A 15,260-nucleotide genomic window follows, 5' to 3' on the forward strand; every position below is an offset into this window, starting at 1 on the left:
ACAGAATGTGCAAATACAACTTTAGATAGCAAGCTAATTTATCGCTGCAAAACAGGGGGTAAGTAACTAACGTTAGCTTGTTAGTTCAAAGGCAAGGTTAGTATCCTTTACAAGAGAATCACACGCTTAGGCTTACTGTAGTTCACGGTTACCTAACATGCTAGCCAGCTAGCTAGTTTGTTCAGTACTCACCTCGGTCTTGGTAATACGATGTCTAGCCAGCTTTACAACGGCGAAATTACCCTTTCCCAGAGTACGTTCGATATCGTAGAAGCCCACTCGGACAGGACCCCGGAACATCGGTTTTTGGTGATTGTCAGCCATGACCATGCTGTATTAAATGTGGTTTTGGGGGGTGAGGAGGTAAGGGCTCGCAACTTTCGCCTACAATATATCGAGGAAGGGAAAACAAACCGCCCAATGAAATGTGTCTATTCAAAATAGACAAAAAAGTACAATTCTCGGTCGCCCTGCCAGTTTGAACGTGAACGACCCTTCAGACCAACGAGACGACAGGTGACATGTACGAGTGCCACAGGCTGCCACGCCACGTTCTCCAACACAACACGGCTAGAATATTTCAGCTAGCTACCTCTATTAACTAAAGTACACGAGTTGACTTGCAGGAGGCATCATATTCTCTCGTTGACGTACATTGACGTCAGAGCTATGGGGGTATTTGTACAGGAGGCGGGCCTCTGAAGCTGTTCCACGCTTCAGTGCCAATTCGTTTCCAAGGCAACCGGACCCACCTCTAACGTCAACCGGTTACATTGCTATTCTGAAATCTGTTAGCTCGCCGCCCTGAGTGGATAGTTGACTTTGAAGTTTGGCCTGCAGGTGCCCACATAAAGATTTTGTTACTCATGGTCAAAGTGCAGGGACTGGACTGTGGGCATTATTTATGTACATTTATACTAGCAAATTACTCTATGCATCCAAGTTGTTATGTAAAGTTGTGTGTGCAGCTAGGCTCTTACTATGAAACATATGCATGTTTATGCACAAAGCAAATTATGCATGCAAGTGATGCAACCACAAATACACATCAGTACCAGAGGCGTCGCCACAGACACTGGTTCGATTCCAGGCTGTATCACAACCGTTGATTGGGAGTCCCATAGGGCCGCGCACAATTGGCCCAGCATCCGGGTTAGGGTTTGGCCGGGGTAGGCCGTCATTGTAAATAAGAATTTGTTCTAAACTGACTTGCCTAGTTAAATAAAGGTTAAACAAAGATGCTTGCCAGGTTTCCCAGCTATGCATTAAACGGCAAACATTCACTTGGATTATGCTGGATGGTGTGTATTCTGCAATTCAGGTTTGTACATTTTGGATACAGGTTATTATACCGAATCAATTGGTTTGAGACTAATAAAATAATATAACAGAATATGAGCAAATTATTATCCTTTTTTTAACATACCCGTTGCACATCTAACGATCAACATAGAATTTGAGTTAAGGTGCTGGAGTTCGAGACCAATGGAAAGACAGTTAAAAAATGACATGAAACAGCACCACCTGCTGGTTAAACAAACAATATGGAAGTCATAAGTTTGCAATAGTACAGTGAAGTAAGCTCTATTTTACCAAAGGTTTTATGACTTAGAAATTGTCTATTTTTCTGTCTTCTTGTACACAAAAACACAACAAAGTCACATTCAAGTAAAACTAACAAAATAAAAACACTTATGCTGGTCATTCATAGGCTTTATTTGTAGCCAGAGCAGTGTGTGTGATATTTGATAGGCCTACATGTCCAGCAAGTGCATGTTTTGTTAATTAACCTATCGTGACAGCCTTACATGGAAAACTGTTGAGAGCAGCAAGCCAAAAGCCTCTGCTGTCACTGCTAGATTTCCTGGATGTGCGAGTTCCAGATGTGCTTTCGGAATTTCCTGTCAGACATCCTTCAAGAACACTCAGCTTTAGCTAGTTAGACTACTTTTTCACAACACTCTAGTCAGCCCCACTTGAATATACAATGTACACAAAACATATATTTTCTTGATTTTCTTCACAACATTGTGATAAATACAAGTTTATAAGATGAAGACAGGAATAGGCAAATAAACGAATGCTACACACTGTTATTCAACCTGGACTTTGGTGTAGCCATGAAAAGGCACGTTAAAGACTGTATACAGCCAGATCAAACTGGTGTCATAACAGTGGGGCTTTGGTAAACATCATTGGGAGGGTCATCTCTCGCAGACCATTGCTCAGCGGTATCGTGGGGTCAGACTTCTGTCATCCGAGTTTCCGAAGATATTGTCCTTTTCACTGACATCAGCCTCCACACAGGAAGCCTCAAATGGGTCTTCTTTGTATGGTTAATGGGCATACCCTAAAGCAAACACTTTATAATACCACACAGGATCTGTCCGTCCTGTCTCGCGTCACATGATGCCATACAACCCACCAGCAGGATATATGAAAGATGAATGGAGACACCAACAGTCAAATGCCCAGATGGCTCAATGGACATGTGTTAAAGAGAGAGGCACTGCAGGACAGCAACATTATTCATAGATCTCATTCTCCACCCATCCAGTCTCGTTGAGATAGTGCCGACCCTGGTCTTGGCAGGCCTCATAGATGCCATTGGTCACAAAGCCACTCTCTGTCACTGTCTCCTTGTTTGAAACATTCTCGTAATCATCACACTGGGTATGAAGAGAGGAGTCACAGAAGGACATCTTCTTGATTGATTCAGGTGCCATGCTCTCCAGATCGGCTGGTTGAAGCTTAGTGATGTCCTGGTAGGCATAGGGTCCTTGGATGTTGCAGGCCGCTGTGGACATTGTACCCCATTGCTCTTGCTTAGGGTAGCTGTCTGTTTGAGACTTTCTCCTGCGTAAAGACAGTCACACTATCATTTACAGAGGCATGTAGTGAGCCACACACACATCCAGCATTGCCTACTTCAAATACAGCATTCAAAACCACCTGAGACAAGGACATCCCTACTGACCAAGCCCTCCCTAAGCCCTCCCTAACCCGGACGACGCTAGGCCAATTGTAGTACAGCGCCCTTAACCACTGCGCCACCCGGGAGGCCGTTTTGCCACTCTTATGTCATTTTTTGAAATTAGAGATGTTTTACACACATTAAAATAATGTTAGGTGCCCTTGAAAGGTGCCTATCGTACAAAATGTATTATTGCATGTTATTATTTAATGAAGCAAACAAGTATTACCTTTTGGCTGCCCGTTTATAGCAGAAGACTCCTGTAGCCACAAGCAGCAGCAGTAGAACGGGGATAGTGGCAAATAGAATGTAGGAGACATATAAGGCATTATCCGAAAGAGTTACTGCAGGGAGAAAAAGAACACCAGAGGTAAGATAATGGTATTCTAGCCTGGTCCCAGATCTGTTTGTGCTATCATGCCAACTCCTTGTCACTCATTGCCAATGACAAGGAGCTGACATGATAGCACAAACAGATCTGGGACCAGGCTAATGGCAGTAAGTTGGCACCTCAACTATGAATACTTTTGGAAAAAACGTTGGAAAATAAATGAGGAGATTACTTATTGCATTTGGGACACAATGTACAAGGATCAAACTCGATAGACCTGAAGAGTGCAGATTTTTTACCTGATGATTCAGACATTCCTATTTTTGTTTTCTCATCACTCACTGTAGCTGATGGGAGGTTTGGCATTAGAGATTTAATTGGGGCAACTGGAAAACAGATCATGAACAAAACGTGTAAATAGACAGACACTGTAAGATCGTATGATATCCAAAAACGTCATATAGCCCATATAAATATGTAGACTAAAAATAAGCAACATTTGTCTCCATCTGAGATGAAAGAATGAGCATGTGTGATGCAGAAATGGGTAGACTAGTATAGTATGACTAATATGCAAATTAGCAGCATACTAGAAATAAACTCCTACGGTTTCAAGCAGCATCACTGGTAATCTATAATTGTACTATAGCCTACTGTAGCCTAATGCATTGCCTCTATTATCTGGGAAGAGGATGAAATGAACGGGACTCTGATAAAGTTTTTCTATTTTACCCTCTTCTATTCTATTATATTGCGATTCATAAATCTTGACCACTAGATGTCATCCTATACATAGACACTTCGGTGATTGAGACTGGTGATGTCATAATCATGTTCGAGCTGTTGATCTCAGTATCAACAAATTACTCATCCCAAGGATTCACATATTTGACCTTAACAAAATCTAAATGTTTCTGTTAAAAATGTCAAAACAATGTTTTTAAATAGCACTTTTATGTAAGCGTAACTTAGTGAAATCATCACTTACTGTAGGACACAGCCAGGCCTAATTGCTGAACATTAAAGAAGGTAATTCACTAAATTGATGGACAAAAATAACCATTATATCTCTTTTTTATGCAGACCTTTACCTATATTGAATGGACTCAATCACTGGTCTATGTGTTACGGTAAATGTGTCAAATCAGACCGTCACACTGGTAGGCTAAATGTGTGAAAATGTATAGATTTCCAGATTTGACACATTTACCATAACATATGCACCAACCATCTGTTTTGTGGTCCAGTGGACTCTAAAATATCAGAGTCATAATGTTTTGTTTGCTGCAGGAGTGGGTTTACCTGTGTATATTGAATTCCACGCCACAGTAAACACAGGCAACTTTTCTGTAAGAGAAAGAAAGAGACAATCATCAGCTGCAAATTAATATGGACTATATTGATTCTGAATTATCTTTTTCTCTGGTTCCTTGTTGATAAGCTGGTATTCAATCAAAATCATACCATACAATATGATCTCCTTCAGCAGAGATAAACTACAGGATTGAGATTTGATAAATGTAATGTAACATGGGTCATTTTCATTAGTGCACACTGTTGCAAACCGTAACAAAACATTTTGTCAACGGAAACAAGAGATTATTATTGGACAAATTCAGGTAGTCCCTCCCTTTTTCGGTACATTTCCTTCCGTTTTCTGTCTATTGAATACAACCCTGGTTTAATCTGTTTATGTCTAAATATGGACACTATCAAGGACACCGGGGCCATGTTCAGAAGGGCACAATGTTGTGGAACATGATGTTGATAGAAAAACATGATGTAGAACAAACATAACTTTCTGACATGTAGAATAATGAATCATGTCAGCTCTATTCATGACATTTCTATCTGCAATGTTCCACAGCGTTTGCCTACTCAGAACGTGTCCAGGGTACAGTTCACCTTCAGAGTACTTGCAGACGAAATTGTTCTTGGTGTTGCAGTTTTCATCGTTCCACTGGAACATGAAGTGCCCGCCTTCGTCAGGGGGGGCAGAGGGCTGGTGGTACAGCACCACACACATCTCGTTTCCACACGATGGCTCGTCCCAATGCCAGTTTCTGCAACGAGCGTGTTTTCCATAGGTCAACAACTCTATCAGAAATTCTCTGATAGTCACCATCATGCTTCTAAAAATGGACGCTCATCCTACTGATACCCGGTTTTGGGGAGTAGTGAACTACATGTAGTTCTGCTAGTAATTTAACTACATTTTGCAGTAGTATGGTGGCATTTGAACTAAATTCAAATCAAAGTAGAGTTTTCAGTAGTTAATTATTTTTTTTGCCATGTAGTGGTGTAGCTAACTACTGGAACAATACACTATTCTTTTTTGCTAAATAAAATAATATATGGGTGAAATCGGCAATCATTTCCTTTCTTTTTTGGCCTCAGGCCTGCCTAATTCTCACTTGAAAGATTTAATTTGTGATTAATAGGAGAAATTACACATTCTGTTCAAATCTGACTACAGTGAACTGTTATTGCAATTTGACATCTTGTGACACTTCGGATTTACATATGATCATTTTTCACGAAGTAGTTTGGATGTAGTGAACTACTTTTTCAAAGTAAACTATGTTTTTTTAAGGATAGCTTTAGTGTAGCTTAATTTCTGCCAGTGTGAAGTAATTAGTACCTTGGTAAACTATATTTTCAGAATAGCTCCTTCAACACTGCCGATACCACAACATTCATGGTTATTAACATTTTACAGATAAAATAGCAATGACCCTCAAAGCATGAAGACACCATATGTTAATCCACAATGCTCTTTGATGACTCTCAGACTATTGTGAGTCATGTGAGGTATCGCTATGGCCCTGTATTTTCCTGTGGTGTGCATGGCAACAGCTGCAGGGATCTCCTAGACTTTTTGCTACAGGGATCTCCTAGACTTGAAACCAAAGTAAAACACAAGGACACCTGAATCTGGCCTTGCTGCCATCCAGCCAGTAGTACTGCGAAGGGCAGCCTATGGTAGTCACCCGGTGGCGTGGGCTTCTGTGCAGCCCGATCCAGAAGTCCCCATCAGTGGCCTGCAACTGCTGGATGAACCTCTCTACCAGGTGCTGCTCATTGTCAGTCTCGATACTGAGGATCTCCCCCCCATCCGTTCTGCAGGCTTGGCTGGCATCATTGAAGGTCACCCTCCGCCGTGGGTCCTGGAAGTAGTTGATCCTGTAGCAGGGTCGCTCTGTGCCACGTCGACAGATCCTCTGGCCTACAGTGCATCGCATTGGAAAATAAGAAATTGCAAATCAAGAATGCAAATCAAATTGCTAATTCAATTGCAAAATTGCAAATCTAAGCATGGCTAATCAAGATTGGCAAATCAGAATGGTAATTAATTAATATATATTAATTGGAATAATATTGCAAGTTGTTATGCAAGATGTGAGGACATATGGCACACATTTTAGCCTACATGAATTACATGATAATAGGCCTATGTGCAAGATCTCTTGATTATATGTTGGCCTATTGCCATAAGCTTAAGAAATGCTTTACTGTTTTTCATAAGCGCTGGCATGTAACACTATGAATAGGCTGCATGTTATTATTTATTGATTATTACTCTCTTATTTTCTTTATTATTAGGGCCTTTATTAATAATGTTGCGAACCACAGTGATTAAGCTTTCAAGTAATATGGCCCACCTTGATTTTGCGCGTTGATTTTTGCACCTCCTTTGGGCCATTGAATACCACATTGGTCTTGTAAATCTGTAGCCTACTTGGGAGCACAATACCCCATCTCAAAACGAATCATATTTTTTCCGACACACAAACCAAAACAAAAAGCCTGCCCTGGGTAATGTAAAGGCCTATTGAAGTGAAATTTCGCAGTTACTGTTTTTTCCATGTAGCCTACTAAAGCACCCGACTTTGAGCGACGTTTGAAGTTTCTATATTTAAACATTTTAGTCGTCCAAAATCTTTCTTTCGTTAGGCACTAAAGAAACATGTTTTTCCCGCACAATCAACAGGGCGCAATATTTTCATGCATTAAATAACTTTGGTTAATCATTACCGTTACTTTTTTGACAACGGGCTTTGACAAGTTTGACATTTTTTCCCTGTAAACACTCACCATTGAGTTCAAATTGGGTGAATCCTGGTTGGCAGAAAACAGCGAAAACAATCCCGAGCAGTTTAATAAAATCCATTTCTTCATCTTCACTAAAGCGTTCGCGTGAATTCGAGCAAATCCGTGGCTGCTCGTCAAAGCCCGAGAGAGGGAAACAATCGGATATGGTCACATCAGAATTAGGTCGAAGAGTTTTTGTAGGATCCGGTTTTTAAACCCCTCTTACGGCGGATGGCCTTTGATTTTGTGTAAGTCCATCCAAGATAAAAGTTTAAAGGAGCAACGCTTCTCATATCTTGCTATGTTTTTTTGAGCTCATATAAAGGCATAATAAATAACATTAGGCTACTCCATGCTGTACCCACACAATAATCAAAGTCACATATATTTGATACGAATGGGAGAGAGACTAGAATGAATGGATGGATGTCTTTGTATGTTATACTGAGTGAGAGAAACATACATAGGTTTGAACAAGTGTATAGTAAACATTTTCAATTTCACATTCATACACACGCGCCCACGCACGTGCACACGCAAACACACATATGCAAACACACACACACACACACACACACACACACACACACACACACACACACACACACACACACACACACACACACACACACACACACACACACACACACACACACACACACTACTTAAATTGAATATCAATCATTCATATGCAAATGTTCCTGTTATTATAGCCTAGATCTACTGTGTGCTAGAGGAAAGATCTGACAACCGGGGTGGGAAATAAGAAATAGTTGATAGAAAAATGTGTCATTAAAAAATGTGAAGCATTACAGTTTTTTACAATCACTTTGGCACTAATTTCAGAACCTTGATGTCATTTTTCAAAACTCTCGACACAAAACTCACAACCAATGATCAAAATGCACATTTTTCAAAACTCTTAACACTTTTTCCAATTGCTTGGATACAATACACATAAAGTTAAGATCATTTGTTCATTGAACTAAAATCACCTGTTCAAAATGTCACAACTTAACATCAAAGTATTACCATTTCAAAATACAATTCACACATTACATTTGAGATGACTGTCTATTCATTTCATTACAATGATCTAACTATCAATTGATACAACTGATCAAAATGATAAGTAACTGTTGCATTACTCTTAATGCATAGTTTCATGGAAACTGACAAACAATATTCCATGTTTAGATCATGAAAGTTTCAGGATAACGAGATCCATTGACACCAATTACCGTGGAACATGAACCAATTGGACTACATTATCTATGGATGTAATATTTCATCATCATTCTTTATCAAACACTGTTTCTATGGTCCCATGTACCACTTTTCCAGACCATGTTTTCAGATTTGACATTACTGTACCCTCACCAGCCACTTTATTACGTACACCTATCTAGTACTGGGTACTAGATAGTCCTTTTACAGTGATGTATTTACGTGTAGTAGCATAATGAAACATGTATCACATATTTTGTACTACAATATTTAATGATTGTACGAACAACTACACAGTGAAACTATCGGTATCTTGTGTGTGGGTGATCTAAATGAATGTTCCATGATAAATAAGTTATTTGAACCAATGATTCTGCAAGTGCAAAGTTTCTTTAACGATATGAATGCACAATGCAATGTTTTGAGCATTGGACAGCCTGTGTTACAAGTGATGACCGTTTTGAGTTTGGTGTCTAGATTTTTGAAAACTGACCACAAGGTTCTGAAATTAGTGCCAAAGTGATTGTTAAAAACTGTAATCTCAGGATTGTGTTCATCCACATGAGGAAATTATGAAATTCTAGAGCCGGGTGGCGGGTGCGTATTTAGCAAGGACTTTGCAGTCACTTTTCTTTGTGGACTGCCCTGCAATGATCCATTGTACTGTAGCTACTATATATTTTTTGCTCACTTTACCGTTTGCTCTAGTGGTTGCAGAGCCATGGAAAACTTTGGCGAGACTTTGGGAAATGTTCAAGTGTTCTAGGCAGCAAACTCCAGACAATGCAAGAAGGTGGTGAGCATTTTTTTGTTGTTGTTGTGAGGTTACTATGTGATGACCAATATAACCAGATAACAACGGCCCTGAAATCTGTATCCACATAATTTACACATGGTCAGTCAGTAAAAAAGCCTGTTTTATGCCAGAGCAGATCTGAGATATAATTGAGTGCTGATGCTCAGAGAGCCAACATCAGAGAGCCAACATCAGTCACCTCAGACTCTACCATAATAACACATTTGGTTGTATGCTGTGGCCTAGGCTACATGGGAAGGGGTGACCTAACTTGGCAACAAACAGCAATGGGTTGCCAGGTATGTTAAAACTGGAAACCCAAATTACCCCTATAGTGAACCGTTTTCAGTTAGTGTTTTGACTTCCACTATCAGAAACGGAAAAGTCCAGGGCCTGCATTCATAAAGTGTCTTAGAGTAGGAGTGCTACTCAGATTTAATTGCTATTGAGGAGAGTTGATCACGGTGAGTTCATGGGCTCAGAGGAGTGTGCAAAGCATTGGCCCCTAACAGGAAGCCAGAAAGGAGGAAAGGGAACAGCTGTTATTTCAACTCTATATTTCCTGTCCCAGTTCCTTCTCGTTTGTTTTTCAGGCACTTCCACTCATTTCCCCTACTCTCTAGAAAAATGTAAATAACTATATTTCACATGTTTTATGGTGAAAAGGATTGTAGAAATTATTTGACGAAATGATGAATAATGAATTATGAAGAATATGAAGAAAAATGTAGAGGCTTAAAAAGGCTTAAAACAGAGTAATCAATAACAGTATTATACACATGACATGCAGCAAATAGAACCCTCATCTCTCAACTAATAATATTAGTTACACATAAAGTAGTCAGAACTTAATTTTATGCAATATTGTCAAAGAGCGATCATGCCCAAGCAGAATCAGGAAAGAACGACAACAATCTTCTATGAACGAAGAGGTAGAACATGCTTTCTCATTACCATAAACAGCATTGTCGGTGTCCTGGAAAAACCTATTTATTTTTCATTAAAAAAAGAAATACAATTGATGTTCAGATATATTTCCATGTAAGATTTTTGAATGACCTAGACTCCCCAAAAATATATATATATTTTCATCTACATATAAATTAGCAAAAAAAAATGGATACAAGATTGTTCCAGGAAGCAGACAGCATGAAAACAGAAAAGACTAGACTATTTGGCCCAGCACACACAGTAGTAGTCAGCCACAAGTAAATCAGCCACAAGACCGAGACTCATTGGCCACTCTTCTATCAGTCATCAGCAGATGGTAACCCTGCAACACATGTTTTCTGGGAGCAAATGAAGAGCTCAGACAAGCTGGGCTGTGTTCCACAACACAGGCATTTTATGTGAGGCACTTTTGTGCTGTCTGGTTGGCTCTGGGCCAGAGGTTCACTACTCTTCTTCCTGGAATGTAACGCTCTATCATGTCCCTTTATTAGTGACACAAGTCTTGGCCCCATGAGAGGGTCGTAACCTGAGTGAGACCAGGGTAGTGTTACTCAAGTCATGCAGTGTCATGCACTGTCTCTCTGTGAGGGGCTCCCCATCTGCTGTAAATCAGGAATGGACTAGGCCCTTTTGATTTCAAGCCATCAGTAGGTTATATAGTATGTTATATAATTAAGCAATAAGACATGGTGGGGTGTGGTATATGACCAATATACCACGGCTAAGGGCTGTTCTTAGGCACAACGCATCACGGAATGCCTGGACACAGTCCTTAGCCTTGGTATATTGGTCATATACCACAAACCCCAGAGGTGCCTTATTGCTATTAAAAACTGTCTATCTGTAGCCAATGAAATTAGAGCAGTAAAAATACTTGTTTTGTCATACCTCTGGTATACAGTCTGATATACCACGGCTGTCAGCCAATCAGCATTCAGGGCTCGGAAGACCCAGTTTAAAATACTAAATAGGGTCTTACTGAAAGGTAACACAAGTCTATGATTTGGAACAGGCATTTTGTTTATTTTTTATGATCAGATTTGAATTTTTGGGTATTTCCAAATAATAAGAGGAACATCCACTGAGTGCACAAAACATTAGGAACACCTTCCTAATATTGAGTTGCACCCCGTTTGCACACAGACCAACCTCAATTCATTGGGGCATGGACTCTACAAGGTGTCAAAAGCATTCCACAGGGATGCTGGCCCATGTTGACTCCAATGCTTCCCACAGTTGGGTGTCAAGTTGGGTGGATGTCCTTCGGGTGGTGGACCATTCTTGATACACAAGGGAAACTGTTGAGTATTAAAAACCCAGCTGCGTTGCAGTTCTTGCACCTGACACCTACTGACATACCCTGTTCAAAGGCACTTCAGTCTTTTATCTTGTCCATTCACCGTCTGAATGGCACACATACACAATCCAAATGTCAATTGTCTCAAGGCTTAAAAATCCTAATTTAACCTGTCTCATCCCCTTCATCTACAGTGATTGAAATGGATTTAACATGACTAAGGGATCATAGCTTTCAAATGGATTCACCTGGTCAAGTCTATGTCATGGAAAGAGCAGGTGGTCCTAATGTTTTGTATACTTTAGTCCACAATCACTGATAACCACCCAAACTTGGCCAGCAGATGACAGCAAAAGACTACTTCTCTCACGACAATCTTTTGTTAACTTATATGTTGACCGTCATTGCATTGTCTTATCCAAGCAATGGCAGTGACCAATAATCACACTATTTCTACTTTCACACTAGTTCTACTCCAACATTTCTAACACACAAGAGCCATCTCAAGGACACACCATGAAGCCATAACTAGACAATGGCCCTTGTATGGCCACAGAACAGGTAAATGGTCAAACAGGGAAATGGTTCTAATTGTTTTTCCACCATTCATTTTTCCCATAGGGGATTTTAGAAACACTTAAAATAAGGGCTATGTTTTGTCTAGGTTTACCCTGGTGTGATGTTTTGATAACCATGTTAATCTCTCTCGGACAAGGTGATATATTCAGTTCTATTTACTCTCAGATTTGAAAATGCTAATTAACATGAAAGACATATCATGTAAAACTACAAATCCCTGCAAGCTTCTGCATCTCTAGCGGATACCTTTTATAACAGATAAAACGTGCACAAGACAGATAGTAGTCTATCTGTAGTCAATTTATTCATTACTACATTTATCTAACATTAGATTCTTACCTTTGCCTCGATTCGGCAGTCTCGTCCAGATCATCATGGCATTTGTAGTTGTTTATGATAGCCACATTTGCAGCTAATTAGCGTTTCATTTTTGGGTTGTAAATACAGGTGAATATATTGATATATTGATCCTCTTAAAATAGATTTATACGGTTATGAAAACGTCACACCAGAGTAAACCTACATATTGTAAGTGATTCTAAAATCACACATGGGAAAAATGAATGGTGGAAAAACTATTGGAACTATTTCCCTGTTTCACCTCTAGGTTTTATGGGTCTTATGACCCATACTGTGGTATTCTACAGTATGTCCACCTTGCAAGCTGACATGATGAGAAAGGAGAGATAAGCTAGTTGTGTGATGCAGGAGCTGTCCACGGAGACACACAGGTAGTATTATGACTCCTTGATCTATCCACTATACCCTTCCAAAGTGTACAGTATCATTCTCTTACCCATTCCCAGCATCTCTTCTTTCCCAAATCAAATCTAATTGCCCTTGGTTATTGCTATGACTGTGATCGAATTTCTGCCACCATTGTTGAGTCCTGAGAATGAAGACGGTAAAAAGCACAATGGCGATTACTGTGTTGCAATATGTTGTCACTACGGCATAATCCTGGCTGACATGTCTTGACATTATTACACTTGTCATGTTGTTTTATGGCTCATTTTCAGTGGTGAAGTTCACAGTTCATGCAGGATTTAACTTTGTGAAATTTGAGGGTTCCTGCATTGGTGACTGAATGAATGAAAACCTTTATTAGGAAGACTGAATGGAGAACGATTCCACATTTAACAGCTATTATTAACCCATTCATCTTACATATGAGTTAATTGTTCTAAAATCCTTTGTGTCCCCCTCTCAAACCAGAAATAATATAACAAAATAGATATGCTTAATTGTTTAGCTAACAAAGAGTCTGCCAAAACACTGTTGAGGGGAGTGCACCACATGATGCAGTCCACACCATGTATCATTCACATTTTCGGCCTACATTATGCTGAGAGTTTGGAGCTTCGCCAACCACACTGCCCTCCACACCACCATCCTTAATTCCCCCCACAGCCTACCTCCCAGGCTGGTTTTGGTTACTCTCCCTACTTCCATCCCAAGGACAGGCCTGGGACACTCCTGCCCCCCATGGCATCCCCAACCCTGCAACAGGAGCCAAACCAAGACCTCCTGTGCTCACCCAGAATTGAGCAGTGGCAGTGACTCTGGTCCCATGCAGCAGCTCCACTCCTTTGGCGGGAGCTTCAACTGGGTGGACTGAGCTCTGCCAACACCGCTCTTCCAGTTCACGCCCCTGCATCCAGCTACTTGAGGGAGATTCTTCAAAGTAGCCACCCTTTGCCTTGATGACAGCTTAGCACACTCTTGGCATTCTCTCAACCAGCTTCATGAGGTAGTCACTTGGAATGCTTCAACTAACAGGTGTGTCTTGTTAAAATTTGATTTGTGGAATTTCTTTCCTTCTTAATGTGTTTGAGCCATCAGTTGTGTTGTGAAAAAGGTATCGGTGGAATACAGAAGATAGCCCTATTTGGAAAAAAGACCAAGTCCATATGGCAAGAATTATGGTCCATATTATGAACGGATAATCTCTGCATGTGTGATTCCCACCATGAAGCACGGAGGGGGAGGTGTGATGGTGTGGGGGTGCTTTGCTGGTCAGTGATTTATTTAGAATTCAAGGCCCACTTAAACAGCATGGCTACCACAGAATTCTGCAGCGATACACCATCCCCTCTGATTTGCGTTTAGTGCGACTATCATTTGTTTTTCAACAGGACATTTACCCAACACACCTCCAGAATGTGTAAGGGCTATTTGACCAAGAAGGAGAGGGATGGAGTGCTGCATCAGATGACCTGAACTCAACCCAATTGAGATGGTGTGGGATGAGTTGGACCACAGAGCGAAGGAAAAGTAGCCAACAACGGCTCAACATATATGGTAACTCCTTATAGACTGTTGGAAAATCATTCCAGGTGAAGCTGGTTGAGAGAATGCCAAGAATGTGCAAAGCTGACATCAAGGCAAAGGGTGTCTACTGGTACTGTAACTGCAGATGACCCTATGCCTCTTAGCTCTTTTGAGAATGAACTTAATACCCCCTCTGACTTTACATCTTGTAGAGGGCTTAGGCTAATGCACTTAAATGTGAAAATAAGGACATTATTGACATTTGGGTACAGGAATCATGTCCTGACATTCTGGTTATCTCAGAAACACGGTTAAATGGTTCTGTCTCTGACAAAGACAAAGTAAGTGATTCAATTGTATTTAGATGTGACAGATTACAGAAAGGGTGAGGAGTGGCCATATATGTAAAATCATGTTTCATGACGTGCCAATCTTTAAATGTTTTTGTTCCCAAGACGTTTGAGCTCCTGGTTGTAGATGTGTCCATAAACCAGAATATAAATGTATTTGTTGCTGGGATTTACCACCCCCCTGCTGCCATGGTGGATGCTATTGGTGCTATATCTGAGTGTTTAACACCTTTTCTGTCCTCAGAGTTGGTCATTTTAGTGAATTTGATTCTGGATTGGCTATCTCTGGCCTCAGATCAATTTAAGAGAATGTGCATTGATTTTTATCTGACTCAAATTATCTAAAAACCCAAATGTCTAAAGGTGAAAAACCCTGTTAACTCTTCATTGAT

The 15,260-nt window shown here is 40.3% G+C and overlaps 2 protein-coding genes across 4 annotated transcripts in view; both read right to left on the reverse strand.

The window, feature by feature from the left end:
* LOC110503529 (serine/threonine-protein kinase SIK2) overlaps positions 1-661 on the reverse strand; it is a 54,442-nt gene extending 53,781 nt beyond the window's left edge. Inside the window, exon 1 of one of the 2 annotated variants that reach the window (XM_021581888.2) lies at positions 193-661. In XM_021581888.2, the coding sequence (XP_021437563.1) occupies positions 193-330 (138 nt within the window). In that variant the 5' untranslated portion in view covers positions 331-661. The remainder of the gene's footprint in view (positions 1-192) is intronic. The other variant, XM_021581889.2, reaches the window with a different exon arrangement.
* A 1,034-nt stretch (positions 662-1,695) lies between these two features.
* On the reverse strand, positions 1,696-7,616 carry LOC110503530 (layilin). Of its 2 annotated transcripts, XM_021581891.2 has the most exons (7): positions 7,401-7,614; positions 6,234-6,531; positions 5,211-5,368; positions 4,608-4,652; positions 3,605-3,691; positions 3,204-3,318; positions 1,696-2,856 (listed from the first exon to the last, which is right to left on the reverse strand). In XM_021581891.2, exons 1-7 carry the CDS (start codon positions 7,474-7,476, stop codon positions 2,526-2,528), a joined length of 1,110 nt encoding a protein of 369 aa, XP_021437566.2. In that variant the 5' UTR covers positions 7,477-7,614; the 3' UTR covers positions 1,696-2,525. The 2 variants fall into 2 exon arrangements, with proteins under 2 accessions (XP_021437566.2, XP_021437567.2); XM_021581892.2 differs by lacking the exon at positions 3,605-3,691 and having other exon boundaries at positions 7,401-7,616.
* Between the last annotated feature and the right edge of the window lie 7,644 nt (positions 7,617-15,260).

The sequence above is a fragment of the Oncorhynchus mykiss genome, chromosome 24 (genome assembly GCF_013265735.2).
Source record: "Oncorhynchus mykiss isolate Arlee chromosome 24, USDA_OmykA_1.1, whole genome shotgun sequence".
Lineage (NCBI taxonomy): Eukaryota > Metazoa > Chordata > Actinopteri > Salmoniformes > Salmonidae > Oncorhynchus > Oncorhynchus mykiss.

What these genes read in the sequence shown, in the direction of transcription:
- LOC110503530 (XM_021581891.2), bottom strand. Translation starts at nt 7,476, where the DNA reads ATGGATTTTATTAAACTGCTCGGGATTGTTTTCGCTGTTTTCTGCCAA. An exon ending in GTGGAATTCAATATACACAG is followed by an intron (nt 3,692 to 4,607) that starts GTAAACCCACTC and finishes TCTGTTTTCCAG; the next exon opens with TTGCCCCAATTAAATCTCTA. An exon ending in AGGAATGTCTGAATCATCAG is followed by an intron (nt 3,319 to 3,604) that starts GTAAAAAATCTG and finishes TTCTCCCTGCAG; the next exon opens with TAACTCTTTCGGATAATGCC.